The sequence below is a fragment of the Mustela putorius genome, unplaced genomic scaffold (assembly GCF_011764305.1).
Source record: "Mustela putorius furo isolate JIRA1106 unplaced genomic scaffold, ASM1176430v1.1 tig00003845_pilon_pilon_pilon, whole genome shotgun sequence".
NCBI classification, from domain to species: Eukaryota; Metazoa; Chordata; class Mammalia; order Carnivora; family Mustelidae; genus Mustela; species Mustela putorius.
Genome location: NW_025421998.1, coordinates 18732891 through 18756041, shown reverse-complemented (window position 1 = coordinate 18756041; position 23151 = coordinate 18732891). Strand labels below are relative to the sequence as shown.

The 23151-nt window shown below is 48.6% G+C and overlaps 1 protein-coding gene and 1 long non-coding RNA gene across 6 annotated transcripts in view; one reads left to right on the top strand and one right to left on the bottom strand.

The window, feature by feature from the left end:
- ATXN7L1 (ataxin 7 like 1) overlaps positions 1-17102 on the bottom strand; it is a 235713-nt gene extending 218611 nt beyond the window's left edge. The window contains exons 1-2 of one of the 5 annotated variants that reach the window (XM_004739561.3): positions 16846-17102; positions 16263-16331 (exon numbers count right to left, since the gene is read on the bottom strand). In XM_004739561.3, the coding sequence (XP_004739618.1) occupies positions 16263-16331; positions 16846-17026 (250 nt within the window). In that variant the 5' untranslated portion in view covers positions 17027-17102. The remainder of the gene's footprint in view (positions 1-16262; positions 16332-16845) is intronic. The other 4 variants (XM_004739549.3, XM_004739548.3, XM_004739552.3 and 1 more) reach the window with 4 other exon arrangements.
- Positions 17103-17292: 190 nt separating this feature from the next.
- Positions 17293-19087, top strand: LOC123394867. The gene is made up of 2 exons (XR_006609594.1): positions 17293-17839; positions 18731-19087. It is a non-coding gene; the product is annotated as an uncharacterized LOC123394867 (long non-coding RNA).
- Positions 19088-23151: the final 4064 nt, after the last annotated feature.

The window sequence follows — 23151 nt, the reverse complement described above, 5'->3', positions numbered from 1 at the left end:
GTGAATAGCACCAAAAAATGAGGACATGTTCTCTCAGTACTTGAAAAACTATTCTCCATTTCAGCAAGGAAGTCACTCTCGTCACCAAAGATCCAGTGAAGTTCCAACACACGTCTTTGTTCTTTCACTTTCATCTTACCCACTGATTTACATGAAAATATCAACCAACATACTTATGTCGGAGCTATACTTGTTTGTCAAGTTCGATTTCAGGTTGGCCAGATCCCAGAGTTTGGCAAAAATCAACAAAAGCATTCTGTTAGAATAAATGGACTATATGAAATTTATAAAAGAGAGTATCAACTATTTTATTATTTGTAAACTGTATGCGAAGCAGCCTCTCATGGGTAAAATGTATCCTACAATATGTATCCATGCCCATTTATTCAGTGGGCAAGTTGTAAAACATTTAATAGCAGGACACGGATTGTGATAGGGAAGAACGACAGATGAACCAGGCAGCAAGAAGTAAGGGGAGTGTGTGTGTGCGTGCGTGCGCGTGTGTGTGTGTGTGTGTGAGAGAGAGAGAGAGAGAGAGAGAGAGAAAGACAGAAAGAGAGAGAGAACAGCCCTCCCCCAGTACTGAATGGAAAAAGCAAAACACATAAACCTGACCACACCAAAAAGGAGCATGCTTCCTGAAAATTCTACATCCTAAGAAGCTGAACTGTGCTGGATATGGAGGAAGTATACACGTGGAGTAGATGATGAGCTATCTCTCCTCAGTGCCGAGGGTAGGCCCAGGGCTCTCTGTGACTCCTTTTCCTAAAAGTGACTTTCTGGGGAGCTCACAGCCCTCACCAAGGCTCTCCTTGTGTCAGTCTGTCCCCACACAGTGCCCAATATCCAAATCCTATCCTTGATGAAGCATCCATTTATTCATTCATTCATTCATTCATTCATCCTTCAAACATTAACTTGCCTCCTATGGCATGCCTTCACCAGGGTCTAGATAGAACCACAAACCAAAGAGCCCCTGCAGGTCAAAGGCTGTGCAGACAGCAGACTGGAGTTTTCCTTCCTGGAGTTCCTGGGCACTCAGGCCACTTTTCACCCTCTAGGTGGTCAGTGTTTTCAGCCCCCTGTATGGCAGTTTCCTGAGTTCCTAGGAGGCAGGGCCCAGGGCTTTTCCACCATTACGTCCTGTGCAAAGCCCAGCCCAGTGCCTGGGCATTTGGTCACTTCCTAGTGAATCAGTGGTCTGCAACATACTACTCTAACTTCACAGCTCATCCCTCATCCTGGTGTACAATTTAACTGGAGCAGGTTGCCAGACCCAGGTTAAATGCTGGGCTCCAGCTAAAAGGTGGCAGAAAGATTATTTTAGGTGTAATTATTTCTTTCCTTCTCCAAATTAAAGAAGAGAAGGTCCAAATTAAAGGAGAAGAGGGTCATTTGTGTGTGGGGGGGGTAATGTTGCTCAAAGTCTGTAAACTCATGCTCTACCAACCAAGATGGGGTTACACTTGACTTCTGAGGTTTGTGCTACAAAGCTCACCCTCTCTAAATTTCCTATTGATTATGGGTTTTCTCACTACACATACATCCTATTGAAATGCTGGTGTGCCCAGTCCTTGGCCTTGTTCCTCTTTGCCTTAAATCACGGGGGTTCAACTCCTTACTCTGGAAATTGGTAATTAGAGGGAAAGACTGTATTTTGCCTTTTTAGGGGGAATGGAAAATTTCACTGCTGATGAGAAACAGGTCTCCTTTATAGGTGAATGTCAGCCAATCAACGTAGATAAAATGACGGAATTTGAAAATGATCGTTCTACAACCCCCCCAAGAAGTAAATAATCCAAGCAAGGATTATCGACCGATACCAAGCCAAATCCGTGAAATTTCTTATCGGGGAACTGGGTATTCACTTGGTGCCAAAGCAGCACCCACAGAACCACATACCAATTGCAGAAGGAAAATGGCTTTGCCAGGGAGAGAGGTGGGCACCCCCTTACCGTGTGACCAATGCCTAATAATGGGGTGCCCTGACACGGCGAGATGCTTAATGAGGCACTCAGAATCACTCAGAATTCTTGCCAAAATGCAGAGCCTCACTTGGAGACTTTAGCTCTAAAACTTCAACTCTGAGGGAAAAACAAGGCCTAGAAAAACAAGATACATGACACCATGAGCAGAATGTGAAGCATTTTAAATGGCAATGTTTTATAGATGATACACAAAAATATATACATAAACATCCATACAGATATACACACACATATGGGGGGCACTATTCTAGATTAAAACTGATTAAAGAGACATAACAGCCGAATGTAACGCAAGAACCTTGATAGAATCTGGCTATATACATTTAAAAAAAAAAAAAAAAGCAGCTCAGAAGAGAGTAGCTATAAAGGTTTTGGGGAGGATAACAGGGGAAGGACGAACATGAACTGGATATGAGATGCTACCGGGGATTAACATTCGTTTTCTAAATGCGATGCTGGTGTTACGATGATATAGGAGAATGCCTTTGTTTTTAGGGGACGCAGGATACAGTATTTACAGGTGAAGTGCCATGCTGTCTGCGACATACTTCCAAATGTTCAGCAAAAGCACACATACATATTTATAATAAAATGAGGCTCTGAGAACTTAAGTGAGTAGTGGCCCAAGGTTATGCAACCAAGATGTGTCAAAATGATAAATATTTCGAGGTGAAGTGTCATGCTGTCTACAACTTATTTCCAAATGCTACCAAAATTTCTATCTTTATAGGAAAGCACAGAAGAAATGTGCACTAATTTTTCACTCTAAGTGGAGCTTAGATGAAGGACTACTGTATTATCGTTTCGGCTTTTTTGTACGTGTGAAAATTTCATGATCAGTTTAAGCTAGAGGGGTACAGAAAGGAGGGTGCCGGGTAGGGGTTACATCAGATCTGAACTGGGAACCTTTAGGCTGTGCAGGGGCCCAAATCACAGCACTTTCCCACTGAACTTACACTGCCGGCAGAGGGACCCACAGGGGACTCCTAAGTTGAGCCGGGCCTTTTTGCATTCTTGCTCCAAATATCCACCAAGACAGAAATTTCAGGAGTCCTGCCAATGCTTAGAATCTCAACAACTTTGAAAACATCAGGCGATCAATCAAGGAAACTCCTAAGTCATCTCCAGACGGCATTTAAAAAGGAAGATGTAAGTGTGGAATTGCTTAAAGGACGTAGAGTTTCAGTTTCCTAAGACGATGAGAGTTCGGGAGATGGGCTGCATAACGTGCATGTACTTAACGCTACTGAACTCCTTAAAAAGAAAGATGGTTAAATTCTTTGTTATTTGTATGTAACCGCAGTTTAAAAAAAAAAAAAAGAGGAAAGGAAGAAAAGAAATTAAAATACAGGTACGTCAAGATGGGGACCTGAAAAACAAATCGGATGCGTAGCTGAAACAAAGCGCTCTGCTGGTTGAAAATACCTGAGGAAGGAAAAAGGGAAGGTCCAGTCCTCCTCCTCCATCAGGACAATAGTGGAATGGTCTGGTAGACAGAGGAAAGGCCTTGAAGGGGGAAGACTCTAATGCCGAAGTACATGGTGGGTACAGCCCCCAGGGGTCGGGGCTGTGCAGCCTGAGAGGCCGGGGGAGGCTTCCTCAGAGAGAGGATGTGGCCCGGAGCCCTGAAGAATGAGAATCATTCACTTGCGGGGAAGGTTCTCGATGAGGAGGACCCCACTGAGGCAGAGACTGGGACCAGGAAGGAGCAGGGCTTGTCTAAGGCGGTGAGGGGCAAACCACCTATGGCATTTGGAGGGGTGAGGCAGGCGGGACCTGGAATACAGCGTCAGCTTTGGTCGCTGGGGAAGCGATGAGAGGTTTTCATTTGAGGAACAACCTGATACAATGCGACTTTTCAGGAGATTAATTTTGAAGTGGTATGCAGGAAGATGGGCGTCAGGGAGACCAATTAAGCAGCTATTATAAAAAATCTAGGTAGCCTGGGGGTGGGGGTGGGGAGAGTGCAGAAAGAAATGGGGAGGCTCAGAGAATCCCTCTAGAGAGGAGAGAGGGAGGGTGGGGAGATGGGGGTGCTTTCTAAAGACAGTAGAAAAGGGAAGATACAGAGAAGGCTCTGCACCTGCCTAGTGGCATCACGGGGTGCGGTCGGGACCCCTGTGGGGGGTCTGTCCAATGCAGTGCACTGGAGGCATGAGCTGCGCACTCTGCGGGGAAGAGGCCAGGACTGGAGGTGCACGTGCCAGCGTCACCACACAGAGGGAACGTCTGCGGTGCGAGCTGGGAGCCGGGTACACCTGACACAGAACAAACTCTGGAGGGAGGAACGGACAGGACACAAGGAGCTGGCAGAAGAGGCATAAAAGTGGGTGTCACTGAGACTTTGGAAAAGAAAGTATAATTTCTAAAACGCTCCAACAAGGTCCACTGTTTAATGAAATCTCCAATCATTCCATTGAAGGCTGCATTATTATCTACTGCGCTTGCATGAAACTGAACGCATCTCTATTTTCCACGGTCTTCTGCAGTTCCGTGTTTGGCCCGAGCCTCTGAAGGTGGCAGGACTCATGTGAGTTCCGTGTTCTCTTCCAGCCTTGCCCTGCTTCTCAGAGGACGGTGAGGAAGGCCACCACGGTCAAGGTCAAGGATGCAATGCAAGGAACAGAAGAAGTCCGGAGTTTGGGGACAGGGCTCCCAGGGCTGTCTGTCACGGGTGGGTGGGCCAAATGGAGTCAACCTTACCCAGATGCAACTGGTTTCCCTTCCCTGTGTTTGTCTTTTTTCCAAGCCAGCCTGGGGCAGATTCTGTTGCGTGTGAAAGGTGCTCCAACCCACATGCTCCCAGCCCCTGCCAGAGGGGTCAGGTCACCTGCCGGCCCACCAAGGGGTCTGGGGTCTGTCAAAGGCCACCTGAAACCCCACACTGAGGAGGTGACCAAGCAGAAGTGGGGACAATACTGAAGAGAAAACACATGTCAAGAGCTCTTATCTGTGAAACCACTGAGGGTGAGTGAGAGAGACAGAGACAAAGAGAAGCAGAGAGAGAAACACCAGCTCCTTTGGGACCAGTCGGGTCATCACGCACAAAAGCCCAAGTGCCCAGGTTAACAGAGTAGATGAACCCAAGACCCAGAACCAGACGTCACCCTAAGGCCCTGGCCCTGGCCTCCTGTAGGAGAGGCATTCTGTGCCTTTCTCGGCTGCTCCAGTCCCCTTGGAGCCGGTGACAAGGAGGGTGTCAGTGTGGCTGTGGAAGCAAAGGTCTTTCACACCCACTTAGCGGGCGCGTCACCCATCAACAGGACACCTCTAAGGCGGCGGGTATTGAAAAGCTATCTTCTTTCCATCATCGGAAGGAGTGCACCCTTCATGAAAACGCTAACAACAGAGAACCTGAAAAGCGGCCTAGAAGATGTTCAAAAGGGGGGAAAAAAGAGAGAAATCATCACTGTAGATAGATGCCCCTGGAGTTGCTTGGCAACCATCTTTGCTAACACCTTCTCCCAAAAAGGAACAGTTTGAGTCAGCTCCTGAGATTTCCCTGAGGCCAGGACTCCGACCACAGAGGCCCCAGAATGGGGGGGGCGGTGCTATGAGGTGGGAAAGCAGGTCAATGGGGGTGGAAGCGGGGCTGGGGCCCTCTCTTCCCCCCCATGAGGGGGGAAGGAAGCTGCAACCATTTTGCTTAAGGACACGCCTTCTGTCACAGGGCTGGTCCTGGGGTGAGGCTAGGGAGGCGCCCAGAGTGCGACAGTTAAGGATGTACCTCCTCAGATATGGGTCCTGGGGGTCCTGCCTACCTCACCTTTGTCCTAAATCTGCTCTGGGGCAATACCGGGACCCAGGGCTTAAGGATACAGCCTCTGAAGTCAGCCTGCCTCTGGGTTCAAATCCCAGCTCTACTACTTCCCAACTGTATCACCTTGGGTAAATCACTTAACCTCTCTGAGCCTCAGTTTCCAATCTTTAAAAGGGGGCTGATAATAGGAATTGCCTCATAGGTGGTCATAAGGGTTAAGTGAAACAATACACACTTAGCTCTGTGTCTGGTTCCTGGTCCATACCCAATAAATGTAGCTAGGGCTGTTATTTTTAAAGATATGTACGCAGTGACCTAGAACCCCTTAAACCAGCCCTGTGGAGTCATAATCTCTGGGAATGGTCCTGTGTTTTTGTTCTTCAAAATCCCTTCGCAAAGGATTCTCAAGGTGGGCAGAGCCGAGAGTCATTTCTCAGAGACCATAAAGTGATTCAGAGGGGTGCCTGAGTGGCTCAGTCTGTTAAGCGACTGCCTTCGGCTTGGGTCATGATCCCAGGGTCCTGGGATCGAGCCCCACATCGAACTCCCTCTTCAGCGGGGAATCTGCTTCTCCCTCTGCCTACTGCTCTGCCTACTTGTACTCTCTATCTGTCAAATAAATTAATTAATTAAAAAAAAAAAAAGAGTGATTCAGAAAGTTAGGTGAATAGCAAAGCACCCCCCCGCCAAGAGCCTGTTTAAAATCCACCTTCCTGTGCTCCACTCCCGGTGCTCCTGATTCAGTACACCACAGGCTGGGTTGCTCAGGACCTAGAGATTTCAATGCACGGTCCCCAGAACGACCACACTCCAAAAAACTGAAACTGGTAATCACTCATAATAGCACAGGGACACCAGTCCAACTCCTTGTGACTTGATTCCTGGCATCCTCAAAGAACCCCAGTGGACGCCGCCTGGCCCGTGCAAGTGGCAGTTCCACCAAGGCCAAGGAGAGGACCCACACACCTGGTAAAAGCAACGATCGTGATGAGAGCTTACATTATTAAGCACCTGCTGTATGCCACAGAGTATCTCATTTGTTTTCACAACAACCCCAAGAACTTATCCCCATTCTGAAAAGGAGAAAATTGAAGCTCAGAGAAGTGTCCCACTCCACAGCTAGGAAGGAGCACAGGTGAGATTTAAAGAACCCTCCCTAAAACTTCTGGGTCTGCAGTGCCAATGCACTCCTATGCTAAAATACACAGGACATAAAATCTACCACTTGAACCATTTTTAAGCGTACAGTTCAGCGGCATGAAGTATGTTCAAATGGGTCTGTAGCTGTCTCCATCATCCTTCTCCAGAACTTAGTCATCTCTCCCAACTGGAACTCTGTGCCCATGAAACAGTAAGTCTCCCTTTCCCCACCCTCCCCCTGCCCCTGGCAGCCAGCACTCTACTACGTCTCTGTGAATTTAACTACTTTCGGAACCTCAGTAAGTGCAACATACAGTCTCGGCCCCTCTGTGCCCAATATACTCTTTTTTTTTTTTTTTTAAGTTTTTATTTATTTGAGAGAGAGAGAGAAAGAGAGTATGTGCGCACATATGCAGGGGGAAGGGCAGAGGGAGAGGGAGAAGCAGGCTTCCTGCTGAGCAGGGAGACTAATCGGTGGCTGGATCCCAGGACCCTCGGCTCATGACCTGAGTTGAAGGTAGACGCTTAACAACTGAGCCCCCCAGGCACCCCGTATCCAATACACTCTTAGAAAGAGCCAGATTCTACTTTAGTCTGATAGGACCAAGTTGAGAACGTGTCTCAACCATCTTTATACCCTGGTTTGTGGCATGGGTTTGGGTGCCCTGTGTCCCCACACCAGGTGTGCAGGTGCAGTCCCCCACTCCTGCCAGAGAACCCCATCTAGCTCCACGGAGTAGATACACCGACCACTCCTTCCGTCACGCAGTCACTTTCATCTTCCCCATTTTGGTGCCCTAGTACCACTTTGTCCTGCTGTCGGGAGTACTTACTGGGCTTCCTTTTTTCTTTAAGTACCTGATCCTTTAAACTTGGCAAGTGGGATTGTGTTATGAACTACAGGTACGAGGATAAAACATCTGCCTAAAAACAAAAGCGTTCCTCACAGCGGGACTCCAGCTTTGCTTAGACGCAACTGGACAAGCCAAGTGTAGCCCCTGAATGCTAAGGCTCCTTGGGCTCAGCCCACTTGCAGGAAGGGATTTCCTAGCCTCCCCTCATGAGTTCAAGTGCCTCACGGTCTCAAGCCAGGTCCAATTGGCTGAAGTGGCCAGTCTGAGCTCTGCCACAGGAGAGAGTGGGAGGATGCCAGCCAAACAGCATTGGCTGGAGCATGTCATCGACAACACTGCACCAGGAGTTTCAGGAGAGAGATGTAGAAGTCAGTCTTTGACATTCGGATTCCACAATACAGAAAAAGGCCAACCCACCGGCTAACCGTCTTCCTCTCCATTATGGCTACATTGGATTATTACATTCACAATTGGACTCCCAGGAATCAAGCCCCATAGACTCCCACTGTAAGGTGAGACCAGAGAGGGCACTCCCAAGAGCTGGATGTTTCCCTGACCCAGGGCTCTCTTCTCCTGAAAGGAGCCTGGGCACAAGGTGCCCTCTCCATGTGGTGCTGTGCCAGCCTGGGGAAGGCCACTGCGGGCAGTGAGCAGTGCTCCTCCAACCCTCCCCCGCTGTCTTGCTCTCTGTGGCGCAGGGGGCGCCTCAGCCCCTGCCCCCACCATGTTCTTGGATTCTCCCTGTGGTGTCTCATCCACAAATAGTTGTTAGCTGTTCTTGTGAGGAGGAGTGAGGTCAGGAATGACCTAAGTCACCATCATGGGGACATCACTCCTATTGTGGTCACTAAATGATCCTAGCAGGTGTAAGGACCGGGCTACCTCAGCCCACGGGGTCCGTGGGTAAAAGGGGATTTGACTAGGGCAGGGTCTTACTGTGTCTGCTACCACCTTAGGTCTACTTCTGAAGGATGTCATGAGTGAAATGAAGTGTTGCGAAGGACAGGTTAGTCCAAAGGACAGAAACACACATACACAGAAGAGCGAGCAGGAATGGAATTGGCCTCACTCTTCTAAATCGCTCTGGAAGCAGAGCCGGCCAACCCCTGATAACCACAGGCTGCAGTGAACATGGCCTTCCCATTCTAAGTAATGCCACAGACCACTTGACACCCAGGTCAGAAGCCCTCAGGAATGAGACCTCCTCTGCCCACCCTATCTCCTCATCTTGAACATGGGAATCCTGAAGCTAGCTGCTTTGCTCTCTGTCATGTGCATCCCCATTTCAGACAAATCCCGTGGGTAATCAAACTGCACAGAAAGCCAGTTGTATTTCCAGCCTGACTTTAAACATACTCCGAGATCCTTAATGCTTCACCATTATCGGAATCGGCGCCTTGGGGTCTCCTCTACCCACAGCGAGGGAGGGCTGGGCCACCCAGAATTAAAACCTGAATCTCACCACTGTCACCATTTAAGATAGAATGCAACTGAAGGTTTGGAGAAGCCATCCTGGAAACCTTAGGAGGAGAGCTCCTGGAGGGAGCGAGTCCACTCTCTTTAGCTCCTCCTAAATACAACCCAGAGCCCAGGGATATCACGGCTGCATAGACACCTGCTGGGTGTTCACTGGGGTTGACACCCCTCCCCTCCCCCCGCCCCAGGATGTAGGTCTAAGACAGAGGCAGGCAGGAACAGAATATTTCTGTGAAAATCTTAAGTCTACTTTCCTTTGTCTTCTTTTCCAGCATCTTCCTACAGCAGTGATTCTCTATCTGTGTGATTTTTACCCCGCCCCAGTGGAACTTTGGCAATGTCTGGAGATGTCTTGGGGACGGGAGCCACTGGACTCTACTGGTAGAAGCCAGGCATGCCACTAAGCAGCCTGCAATGCCCAGGATGGTCCCCACCCACCACAAAGAAGGAGTGCCACTGTTGGGAAACTGTTAGAACTCTCTGCTCTGCTGTCATCCCTCTAGGGACAGACTTCTTTGTTTCTAGAACATTCTATATTCTCTCACGTTTTGGGCCTTTGCACATGTTGCTTCCTTTAACTCTGTCCTGCCCAGCCCTGCACATGGAGACTTCCATTTGTCCTCCAGATTTTCGCACACATAAAATGTCCCCAGAGGGAGGCCTTCACTGAGCCCCTAATCTAAGTGAGGTCCCGCCAACATGCTGCTCAACGGCACCGCACCCCAATGTTCCCTTTCAGAGCGCACACTGCAGTCACCTCAACTTTGTGGCAGCGCCACGAGGCAGAGACTGTGCTATTTCGTGGCTGTCTCCCCAGGCCCAGCCCAGGGCTGGCGCCCTGCGAGAGCTCGCTCAGTCTCCAACGCACGGCCCAGGCCAAGAATGCAGGTGGGGTTATTAAAAACTTAGCAAGACACTCAGAGGCTTTAGTGATCATCCTGCCGCACAGGCACCAAAAGCCGAAAGTGGCAGCTCCTTGTGGAAGGGCACGGACCACTCTGCAAGATGAGTGGTTATGGCGGGACACCAAGCAGCACCTCCAGGGGGTGCCATCATCCACACCCGGGGATCAGTGGGGGGCGGCGGTGCAAGAAGGAAAAACAGTGTAAGAATCTACTGGAAACCAAGGGGAATGGGGGAAGGGGTGGGGGCAGGGAGACTTCCTTTCCACGGCACACTCTTTTGGATTTTGTAACCTGTGTCCATTATTAAAGAAAATAAGAAGCATTTGAATGGCTGCATCTGTATAAAAGTGGACATCTTCTAGAGATTAAAAAAAAAAAAAAAAGGCTCGTGCAGAATGACATATGATGAGAGCCCAGCACAGCGAACCGTGCTTCGTGCTTCGAAGCTAAATTCACATACAGTGTTTCAAAGTGTGCCCACCCTCACTTCCTGTTTTGGAAGAAGCCAGAGCCACATTTTCTCCACATGAAGACCCGGGCACATGGAAACGCTTGTATGGATAAAGAGTCACTCATTTTAGAAGCTTTATGTTTTCCAAACTAGATGGCTTTGAAAACATGCATGTGCACGCGCGCGCTCTCTCTCTCTCTGCTTTGCGGTCTTGGTCCTGGCATCCCCCTCCCTGCCCCATCAGTTGGAGGCAACTACAAAGCTTATTCATTCTCCAGGCCTTTCTCCTCCTTTCCAGCCTGCCTCCCTGCCACCTGGAAGCCACTCTGTCTCTCCTGTCCTTTCATCCCAAATGCTGGGCAGGACGAGAGAGACGATCGTGAAAACGTCAAAGCGAGCAAATGTTGCTGCTTGTTAGCCAAAGGGGAGACTTCACGGGCAAGGAAGGTGAAATTGATGCAAAAATGAGGTTTATCTATGTAATCTGTGGACTTGGTGTCTTCCCATCTCCTATTAGCATAGACACGGAGTTGTCTGTGTAATGACAAAAGGAAGCTGCCTGCGGATTCCCAGGAATCCCCACCACTTGTCGCGGTCTTCCCTGGCTTGGCTTCTAAGAAGGCCTCACTCTTTCCCGGTCAGCTGCCACCGCTGCCCCCAATGTGCTCCCATCCCGCCACAACGGCAAGCCTCCTAAACCTGAGCTGAACACATTCCCACGTTCCCCGCTTCCTCCTCCCTTCCAGCTCAACTCCGTCAGCACCTCGGGGGACAGCAGCAAACTCTTACAGTCACCGCGAGACCTTACTGGCCCAGCACAGTTTCCAAATCAGACGCATTCCACAAGTTTACCTCCATCAAATCAGAACATCTGGGAACATTAAAACACAGACAAATGCCCGGAGAAACCAGCATCAACTTCCAAAAGACCCAAACAAGGATCTTTGGAGGGCTTCCTTGTCTCAGTGACAAGATAAAATAACTTATCGATCAATTTTTTGAATTATTCTTTACATCTTCCCAGTCCCCAGAGAGATGTCTGTAAACCCTCCTTAGCCATAGGCCCGAAACTGTCTAAGTATATTTTCTAACTCCTGATAAAAGCTATAAAAGACTACATATTTACTGCACTCCACGAAACACATGGATGTCATAGAAATCATTTTTTTTTAATCACTAGCTTTATAAAATTATGATAACACGGTTTACTCTAAAAATGAAATTTCTGATACAGGATCTCTCTTCCCATTTGTCACCCAGTAGTTGAAAGTCCTAATTAAGTATAATAAAGTGTTCTAGAACTGGTTTCATTAATAAATGATAATCATAAAAACAGTTAAAAAAAGAATAGAGGCAAACATTATATGCTTTCTGTTTGCTGGGTCCTGTTCTATTATCTCAGTCAGTGCTCACAACCCTGTTAGCACCTCCATTTTATACAGATCTAGGCACTCATGAGCCATTCACACACTGTTCCCGATTTACAAATTGACATCCTTAAAAAAAGTTCAGGGGCACCTGGGTGGCTAAGCTGGCTAAGCCTCTGTCTTCAGCCTGGGTCATGATCTCAGGATCCTGGGACCAAGCCCCCCATCAGGCTCTCTGCTCAGCAGGGAGCCTGCTTCCTCCTCTCTCTCTGCCTGCCTCTCTGTCTACTTGTGATCTCTCTGTCAAATAAATAAATAAATTCTTAGAAAAAAAAAAAAGTTCAGGTAAGCCAATGAGAAACAAAGACCATCCTTCTAAATCACAGAGCTTTTCCCCAATTAGCTGGGAAAAACAAAAACAAAAACAAAAACAAAAAAAAACCGTCTTCAGATAAATCTATGAAGCTAGAGGGAGAAAATTATTTTAAAAGGTTAGCTAGATGAATGGCCTTCCTTGGAATTTTCTATTATGAATGAATTTCACATCTTTAGATTAGACTAACAAGGTTTCTGGGACCCTTCTCCCCCTGCAGGAATGTCAGTGCCTCAATGGTCTGAGGTCCGCTTACTCTCTACTTCGGGAGGACACATGTGCCTGGGATTTGAAACTCAGACCCTCAGTGTTCTCAGATGCCTAAAGGCCACACACTCTTCACAAACTATTTGCTTGTGTAGGAGATACAGTAATGTTTGCCACCAAAAGATTATAAAATGAGAAAATAGACCCAGTGTGTAATAGTTAGCTGAGATATTTTTAAGGCGAGGGCTGTTGTTTCTTTAAAAACAGCCTGGAGTAGTATGACTGGATCTCAAACAGAGGTACATTCTGTAGAGAGAGTCAGGGTCAGCCGTCTCAAAGGGACCCTGGGGGATGTATCATCCTACTCCCTTACTTTACAAGTGAGAGGAGAGGCCTAGAGAAGGGAGCCGATGTTCCCAAGGTCATACAGGGGTACTTCAGGAAGCTGCCCCAGAGCCCTCTCTCCTGCTCTGTGGGCAATCCTGGCCACCCTCGGTGTAATCCCCGGTCACCACATCCAAGCACGCAGTTCGCAACACCTTCTGAATCCAGGTGATAAGCTAGCAAGGTTTGAGGGTGTTTTGCCAAATTCCTCTTGTCTGTGATTTTTGCAAACTTTGGATGAAAGAATTCACTACAGCAATTCCGAAGCATCCGGTTAATGTTTCCTACTGATACAGGTGGAGAACCGAAGCCACAAAAGCTAAAAGGAAGAAGGAAGAACATTCCAATAACCAGGCTATCCTAAACGCCGGCAAGTCCTTCCTGGGTCTTCTGACGCTGTGGCCAAATACAGGCAGAAGGCAAAATGTTTCTTCTTTCACGTTTCCAGCTTAACTTTCCTCCCTGAGCTTCGTCTATAAAATATCCCGTTTCACAACAATGGTCACAGCAGCGTTATTCACTATAGCCGAAAGGCAGAAACAAGCCAAATGCCCATCACCAGATGACTGCCCAAGTAAACCGGGGTCTATAAACACCATGGAATATTATTTAGCCATAAAAAGGAAAAAAAATTCTGACACCTACTACAGTGTGGATAAATGATGAAAATGTCATGCTAACTGAAATAAGCCAGACACAAAGAGACAAATACTGCATTTCAGAGAGAGAGAGAAAGAGAAGGGGGAGAAGAGAAAAAGAGGAGTGGGTCAGGGAGAGAGAGAGAATTTAAAATAGGCACCTTCCTAGAGGCAGAAGGTAGCACAGAGGTTTCCTGGGCTGAGAGGAGGAGCAATGGGGAGTTATTGTATAAAGGCTGCAGGGTTCCCGGCTGGGATGATGAAAAAGTTCAGGAAACGTACAGAGATGATGGCTGTACAACATTGTAAATGCACCTAGCACCACTGAATTATACTATTTAAAATGGTTAAAATGGTAAATTTCACATTACAGTTCTTTCACCACAATTTAAAGTATATTCAACTATGGATCACAGCCCTTGATTTCTCACTTGGCGTTCCTCACCCACTCGCTGCCATCAAAGCCCAAACTTCTTCTCAAGACCTGCTTCCTCCCAACAGCATCACAGCCAATCTGTGCGCTTACCACACGTGGATAACAACGATCATACCTAGGTCACTTTGCGTCCTGGAGACCCATCCACAAACCCATACCCATCTGGAGGTCACCCATGTGGTGACTCCGACAAGAAGGCCCATGGCAAGACTAATGCAACCAGTGTTTCTGGAGATCCTGGCACCAAACACACCAATGCAGAGTCCCAGTGTGACCCTTCGATTCCTCACCATGATGGCAGGGGTGGGGATGGGTCGTGATAGATATTGACTACTGTATCCTCCACCTCTGCAGACAACCGTATGCACACAGCAGGGAGACCTTTGGGCACTGCTAAGCCAAGCTTAGCCCAGGAACAAAGAGATTTCAGCCCATGTGTGGCTATTTGGTGAACTCAGCAATCGCACGTTACACTGAACAGTGGGCGTCCTTAATGCAAACTCATATAATTAGGAGCTAAATCTTTGTACCTTTACAGGACAAAGGCTGTAATAAGCAGGATGTACCATTTGTGACTTCTGAGGAAAGGAGAGCGTTTCATTTTTCCTTAAAAGAATCTGTTTCCCAAGAGGCAAAGAGAATCTGTGAACAACAGGATTTTGAGACAGATGCAGGGAGGAGGGGGCAGAATACAAGCTTTGGGTGGGTATGGTCAGAATCTGCCATCCAGGCCTGAAAGGTACCAATCGGTGACACACCATGACCTTTACTCAACTTATTTAAAGGTTTTCACAACCTCATCTTCCTCTGTGGAAACCTTTTCACGGCCGGTGATCTGACAATGGAGTCCCATGAGCTCTTAAAGGTCTCAAGAGTTTGTAAAGAAAACCAATTTCGAGAGATACGTTCCATTGCCAACACACATGGACGTTCAGCACCAATAAGCTGCCACTTGTAAGATTTCCACTTTACATCGTTCCCTCGTGCATCCTGGAGACACATGGCAGGGATCACACTAAGATATTTAGAAGCAAACATCTTTAGAATAAGGTTTCGTTCCTGAAGTGATTAATTAGCAGGAACACTATGCTAGAAAACTGTCCTTGAATATCTTAACCTCCATGCTCTTTTTTCTAAGGCACAGATTCTCCTCTGGCTGGATGGTCAGGAAATCCCTGGGCCCAGAAACCCAGGGACTGATCCACAAAACGTTTCCAAGTAGGTTTTAACTGCCTTCCGGGGTGATATCCTTGTTTAGGGGGGAGACCATTCTTGGGAGTCTGACTGGCCTTTCCTCCATTCGTTCTGGATGAGCAATGCTCCCACGGCCTAGTGATGGCTGAACTCCTTCAACACTTCCCACCAACCTTTTCTGCCCCCTCATGCCTTCCTCCTACCCCAATTTCAGCCAGCCATGTTTACAAGACACCAGTGAGTAAATCGCAATTCAAATGAACCCATCCATTTGTTCAACAGAAAGTGGCCTCTGGAGTTGCTTCCACGTGAAGCCCAGAGGCCAGAGTTACATACGGCAGGCCTGCAAACGCAACCAGGATATGATTTATTTATGATGACCATGTGTGTTTGACGCCCAGTTCCAGCAGGCTGTAGCTTCCCTCCCCTGCCTCTGTCTGGGATGACCTATCTCCACACTGTGTCCCCTTTCGGGGGCTGTATTTCCAGGCTGGGGAAACAGAGATGTGCAAACCGGCTGGGGGCTGCACACACATACACCCCGAGCCCTGCCTGCCGCACAGCCATCTGTGACCAAACGCGAAGTGGGCCGAACGTAACTTGCTGCGAAGGTCTGCCATGTACAATGGTTTTCAGTGGAGAGTGGAGAAGTAACTGCTGGAATGACCGACCATGTGGGGCTCATTAAGCTGTTGTGTATTCGCCCACAAGGAAGGCTGGGATGCTGGTGAAGAGAGCCCCGCACCTCATTTCAGAGATTTCAAACCCCCCCCACCCACCCACCGCCCACCCACCATTTGGCAATGATGCTCCAAAGGTGAATGGCAGATACACATCAGAGGGTCCAAACCGGGGACTCCAGCTTAAGTGCTGTAAACTTCTGCCTTCCACAGTCACCCCCCTTCCCCCCACCCCAGTTGTATTTATACTTTGAAAGAAGTTAACATGAAGCAGTAGTCACCTGGGCGTGCTCGATTTTTGACAAGCCTTAGTCACTCTGTACCCAGCAGAACAATTCACATTATAGTCGAAATCCTGTGAAGATTCTACCACACATGCTAACACTAAAATGCCAGTAGCTCCACTTACCTTCTTTATTAAGCCTCATAACCTCCCTGTTTTTTCCACCCTCTTTTCCAGCCTCTTCTAAATCTACATCTGCAGATGAAAAAGAAAAGGAGAAAAGAAAATGAGGGGGGAAAAAAGATCAAAAAGGGGGGAAAAGCCAAAGTCAAGGGGGGGGGGGAGAGTGTTTATTTGCAAACAGATCGATATAAATACTGAACATGAAAATCTTTCAAAAATTGACAATGCCACATTTTCTCCCAAGTCCGGATTGCCATCTACCTGGCCCAGATAGGTACCAAAAAAACTATGCAAGCAGCAACAGAGTAGCCTTTTAAACAGATACACCGTGGGGCTGTGAAAGCCCACCCCGCGGGCTGCCACGGGGAGCCGGGCACAGACAGACAGACAGCCAACCCTGGCAGCAGGGCCTCTCTCTGTGCATTGATGATCTGTCTCTGTGTGTATTTATTTAGAGAGAGAGGGAGAAGCATGGAGGACACCGGGGGCCACTCTCTCTCTCACACACACACTTTTTCCCAGTGGCTCTAGGTGAATGGAAAGGTTACAGGATAATAAAAGGAGGAGGAGGCGGTGGGGTTCTTACTGTCGGAGCAGTGTAATTTGGCGGCGTCGATCCAGGAGGACCAGGGTTTGCCCAGAAACGCCTCCGGACTGGGCACTTTGCGATCCAGTGTCGCCATTGCTCTTCCTTCTTGTTGCTTTTTCCCTGTTCCTTCGGCAGCAGCAGCCGAGAGACACGGGATTCGAGAACGCTCCGACGTCATCTTCGGAACGTTCCGACATTGAGTGCTCTGAAAGGGGGAGGGAGGGAGGGACGGGAGGAGGGCGCGGGGAGGCGGCGGAGGAGGGGAGAGGGAGAGAGAGGAGGAGCCGGGGCCGGCGCTCGGCGCCCGGGGCCGTCTGGGCTCGCTGGGCGGTGCGCGGCCGCCAGAGGCAGCAGAGAGGCGCCCGCAGCTCGCCGCGCGCCCGCCCGCCCGCCCGCCTGCGCGCCGGGGGAGGGGCCGCGCGCCGGGGGAGGGGCCGCGCGCCCCACCAGCGCCGCGTGCCGGGGCCGGGAGGCTGCGGCGAGCGCGCGCGTGGAGGTGCTGCGGCACCGCCGTCTCCACCGCTTCGTGCGCCCGGCGGCCGGAGCCCGTGTCCGAAGAGCCGGGGCCTGCGGGGCTTGCGGGGCTTGCGGGGCAGGGGCGGCGGGTGGGCTGGCCGGGGAGAGGCACTACCCGGGGCCGGAGGCGGGGAGGTCTTCCCCGCAGAGTGGCCGCCAGACGACGGAAAGTTTTTTGCACGCAGCCCTTCCAGCGTGTCCTTCCCTCGCCGGCTCCCCGTCGTCCACGGTGAGGCGCCCCCCACGGAGACCCACCCCCACCGCCGCGGCCCAGTGAGGGGAAGCGGGGCAGGGTTTTCCCCCCTCCCAGCATCCCAAGCCCGGGAGGGACCCCGGTGATGACCTCTCCTCCTAGCCACCACTCCCTTGTCCCTTTCTCTCTCCTGTCACGGCGGACCTTGGGACCGTGGAGGATTCCGCGGATGCCTTTGGGAGCTGAGACCCGTGGGTAGATGGAAGTGGTTCTAAAACGCAGGTGAGTTTGGGGCAAGGCCAGTTGCCTACCCAGCTCAGTCAGGCTGCGGGACATTGCAAAGCTCAAAACTCAGGGCCGCGGTGCCCCCAGATGCTCCGCGCGATGCGTGTCTCGGGCTCTCCGCGAACCCCTGCGCAGACCTTGCTGCAGGATCACGGTAGCTAGCGGGAGAGCCCGCTCGCCGCACGGAAGACGCTGCTTACTGGCCCAAGCCCATGGAGCAGTTTCCAGCGCTCCCTACCGTGATTCGACGGTGGCCGGGATTAGCGTTTGCAACCTAGGCCAGGAATCGGACTCCTGGGAGCATACACTCCAGGCGTAACTGCTCTAGCCAGTTGGAAAGGATGGGTTAGATTTCCTCTGAATTTTGGGTGTTTGACGCTTTAATTGAGATTTCTCCTCCTCTCCCTCGGGGTAAGCAGCAAAGGCCTTAAAAGGTCTTCTAGTATTGCTTTCTCTCTCTTGGAATCCTTTCCTTTACTAGGGATTACCTAGAATAGATGGAACTCCCCTACTATCGATTTCATTTTCCCCTGTACTCTTTTAGTTCTTACCACTTTTGTTTCTGCCCTGTGGCTGAAACACACTGATTTGAGGTTTTTCCGTACTGCGTTCTGTCCTGCCTATGCCATCTATCTAATGTCCCTGCACTTGGCATGCTGTACCTCAAACCAGGTTTAGGATGAGCAATGAAGGAGGATCTATGGATTAGTTGTGGTATTTTTGGGAATGGGCTTGTGTTTCATCAGAACCAGACAAGTTTGATTTGCCTCTGCTGTCTTTGGAAGGGTTTCTACAAAGGAACCACTAAGTGGCTGAGATGCCAGGGAGAATTCTCATTTTAAGAATTGGTGGGTATTAACAAAGATGTGTTACTTTTTGACCTCTTAGGATATGCTAGACACTGTGCTTGACATTTCATTCCAAATATCCATCCATCCATCCATCCAACAAATATTGCCTATCATGGACAAGTGCCTTCCACAGAGGAAGACAAATGAGACCTAGCCCCTTGTATAGATGCAGTCTGGTGGTCTCTATGGAAGAAGGAAAGTGTAAAACTTATCAACTCCTTGGAAAAACAAGACAAGTGCCCAGCGACTGGCCAGAGCAGTGAACCGTATGGTCTCACAGAGCTGCGCCTTTTCATAAGAGGAACCAGATTCTAGTTTGGAATGACCAGAAAAATGTGTCACAGAGAAGATGGGATTTGCTCTGCACCTTAGAGATTGGGGAGGATTTATCATGGTAAGGTGAAGACTGGTTTCGCCAAGGGAAGGGGATTGATGATATTCATGGAGGTTTCAAACTGAGCACAAGCTTGGTGTGTTTGAGGGGGGTGAATGTGGTTTACCTGGGATGATGAGTTATTATTGGGGATTTGGAAGTATAGTTAGGCCTGGGTCAAATTATGGAAGGCACTGAATGCCCACCTAAAGAGTCTGGGTTTTGTTTGACAATGGGGAGCCCCTAAAGGGGCTTTCTGGTGTGTAAGGGTGAATAGAAAGTGTGATTTAGAAAGGTTGTGGTGCCCAGGACTTCTTGGATATGGAAGCAGGTTAGGAGTAGTGTTGCAGTATTCGTGGTGTGAAGAAATGAAGGCCAAATGAACTTTGGTGGTCCCATACAGGTAGAGAAGGGGGCAGGTGTGAAAGACTGTGAAGAGAGCGCCTCATTGAAGGGTATGTTGTATGACTGGGTTTGGGGAGAGATAGAGCTCAGATGCCTAGGTAATTAGATCCTAGAACATCTTCCCTTCCCCAACTGCTTTCTTGTTTTCCTCCCGCTTGTGTGTGTGTGTGTGTGTGTGTGTGTGTGTTTATTTCTCTATTGTGTGTACAAGGGAAGATGTGGTAGGCAGCCTCTAAGATGATGCCAGTGATTCCCACATCCTGGTATTGACGCACTTAGGTGATTCCCTCCCCTTCAGGGTGGGCTGGACCTAGGGACTTGCCACTAACAGAATATATCAAAACGAATGTGATGTCACGTCTGAGGTTAGGTTACAAAAAGACTGTGGCTTCTATCTTGTTCACTCTTGCTCTTCCTGGAAGCCCCCTGCCATCTCATGAGCCACCTTATGGAGAGGCACGGGAGCATGGAACTGGGGGAGGCCTCTAGCCAACAATCAGCGAAGAACTGAGCCCTTGGTCCAACAGCCCATGAGGTGCTGAATCTTGTCAATAGTCATGTGAGTGAGTTTGGAAGCATATTTTTCTCCAGCCAAGCCTTGAGATGAGACGACAGCCCTAGCCCATGCATGTGAAAGACCCTGGGGCAGAGGCACCCAGTTAAGTCGTGCCTGGATTCTTGACCCCCCTAAACTATGAGATAATTAGTGTTTGCTGTTTTAAGTTGTTAAATTTGGGGATAACTTGTTGCATAAGAATGCATAACTAATACAGAATGCTTTGCATATGAAATGATGAGATAACAAAGGCAAAATTCCTTGGTCCTCATTTGAGCTTCCTGTGAGTTGTCTACCATCCTTGCCAGCTTGGTGGGACTGGTTTACTTTTAGTATCTCCTACATGTTGAGTTTGGTAGTTTACCTTTATCTCTGGGTACTCCAGTTTTTTGCTTTTTAGACTCAATCACTATTCTACGGAAAGAATTCACCAATGACAAGGTCATGATGTAACTGTTGGAAACAAGTCCTTACTGATCATGATGCTGTTGCACTGGTGCCCTTACAACCCTGCCATCCTTGAGGTGTGTGGAGAGTAAAGTGACAAAGGGACTTGAGCCCAGTGGTTGGGAGCTTCTAGAAAATTCTCTTCTCTCAGGGGCCATTTTGAACCACCCAAAAAACCAAAGGTGGCTTCTCTGGAGGAGTCAGGTCACCTCAGTCTCAGAGAAATAAGGTGGTGGTCCAGTATTTTATTTTATGTTTTTGCTTTTATTTTATTTTAATTTTTTTTTGGTCCAGTATTTTAATATGAGTTTACACCCCCGGCCAAGTCTCTCAAGTTGAGATTACTTCTACACAGCACCCCTAAGCTGGCATGACATCCTAAATATTATTCCCTTCTAGCTGACGTTGGCTACATTGTGTGTTTGACTGATAATCAGAACGTGTGTGTATTACCGCAGTTAGAATTCTGGAATATAATTTGCGGTTTCTACTCTCAACTTTGCCCAGTGTCTCCAGCCACTCTAGAGATCATAATACTAACTTGGTGAAACTCTAACCTACCTATGACTTAGTAACTGGAGAACATGGCTGTCAATTAAATTATACCACTGGGAGCCCAACAAGGAAGGAAGCATTGCTCATCAGACCACTAGACTTTCAGACTTGACTTTGGATGAAAACTGAGGTCAGTCAGGAATAGTATTTGGGTCAACACGGTGCGTAAATAGTGTTATATACATGTCTGTACTTACATATCAACTATACATATGGCAAATTTATGGTAGACTTGAATTCCTTCTGGTAATAAGAGTTACAAATACTGATAGTGGCAACAAAAATCTTACACATTCTTAATAGGTACAAATTGACCCACAAAACAGTCACTGAAGGCATATTAGTATCATGTCTATGTGATAAAACTGTCTAGCAAAGGTAGAACACTTTCTTCTCTTCATGATTAATGTTTGGGAAGATAAACGGGGTATAAATATTTTTATTGTTTTGTTATCTTTCTTAGAAAAATAACAGTGGTTGATTTAATTAAAAAGGAGACGCTAACATAGACCAAATAAAGAAATCCGTTCCACAGAGACGGCCGTGGAAAATACCTGTGTAATTTGAGTAGCACCTGGTTCGGGAGAGCAGTGCATCTGATCCACAGCCTGCATTCACTTAGTCTGATTCATGTGCTGTTTTACCTCATTATTGAAAAGAAGAGAAGAGGTAATATTAGCTCTCTCATTTGAGGATATTAAGCCCCTGCTGGGGTCGAGGTGCTTGCTGTGTGTGCACCTTACTTCCTACCTAGACTGTTGGGGGGAGCTCCCTGGAGGGGACGAGGAGAAAATGACATTCCATTAGAATGAGGCATCCCTGGAATTGTTTGATGTTCTTTGTCTTAATTGAATCCATCTATCCCATCTGCCACTCTTCTCTCTAAATTTATTTCCCAAACCCACTCTCTCTGAGCATTGTAATGGGGGCCGGGGGGGGGGATTTGTTACGTACGTTGTTACCTTTTATAAGAGCTCACCGCAGCTGGAGAGCAGGTGTGCTGTCTCTGTCGCCTTGTTAGACAAGGTTGCCTGCCTCTTCCCTGCCCCTCACATGTCCCCAGATCAAAGGGGATGGGGAGAAAAGACCCCCAGTAGCAACGGGAGTAGGGAAGAAAATAGGAATTCCAGGCTTTGGGTTATTGGTTTCCATATAAGGTCCTAGACATGTGTCTGGTCTAAATAACAGGGACTTTAGTGATAAACGGAACTACAAAAACATACAATTTGCATTCTGACTCTGGCAGAAAGGTCCATAACGGGAGTGCGTGGCCTTGAGGGACAGCTGCCTGGACAGCCCTGGCAGACTCATGGGAGGCTCTGATGTCTCAGGGCTTCCTGGAACCCCTCGGCTGCTGCAGGCTGAGGAGGTCTCTGCTCCCGAGTGTCGCTTGCTCTTCCTCAGGAGTCAGGAGAAAAGATAGCATCTCTTTGGCATCATCAAACTTTTAAAAATTAAAAAAAATTTTTTTATAAGATTTTATTTATTTGACAGAGAGAGATCACAAGTACGCAGAGAGTTAGGCAGCGGGGCGGGGGGCAGGCTTCCCGCTGAGCGGAGAGCCCAATGTGGGGCTCGATCCCAGGACCCTGAGATCATGACTTGAGTCAGAGGCAGAGACTTTAACCCACTGAGTCACCCAGGCACCCCCAGAGAAATCACTTTTGGCCCTTCATCTAAATATAAATATAGACAAACGTTAAGACTCATGTGCACTTATTAATTGGAGCAAAGCCCAGCCCCCTGACCTCCCACCCCTCCAACTCACCGGTTCATATAGCTGGGGAGGCGGAGCAGGGTGAGCACGGGCTTGAGATCGGCAGGTGGTAAATGAGAATTGCTCTTCAGTCATTTGCTTGAGAACCCTTCTTCATTCCACCCAACCTCAGTTTTACAGTCTGTTAAATGGGTACCAAGGCTCTTCTCTTCATATGGTTGTGAGGATGAAGTGAGATCCTGGCTATGGAGCCCCCAGCCGAGGGCCTGGTGCACCATGGAGCACTGTAATTGTTTGCTATGATTATTACTTTAGCTACAATGTGTTGTGTAGACAACAGCGGCTAGTCCAAAACAGGCTGATCCTCTGACGCTGGGAGGGCTCCTGTGGTTGCTTCTGACCATC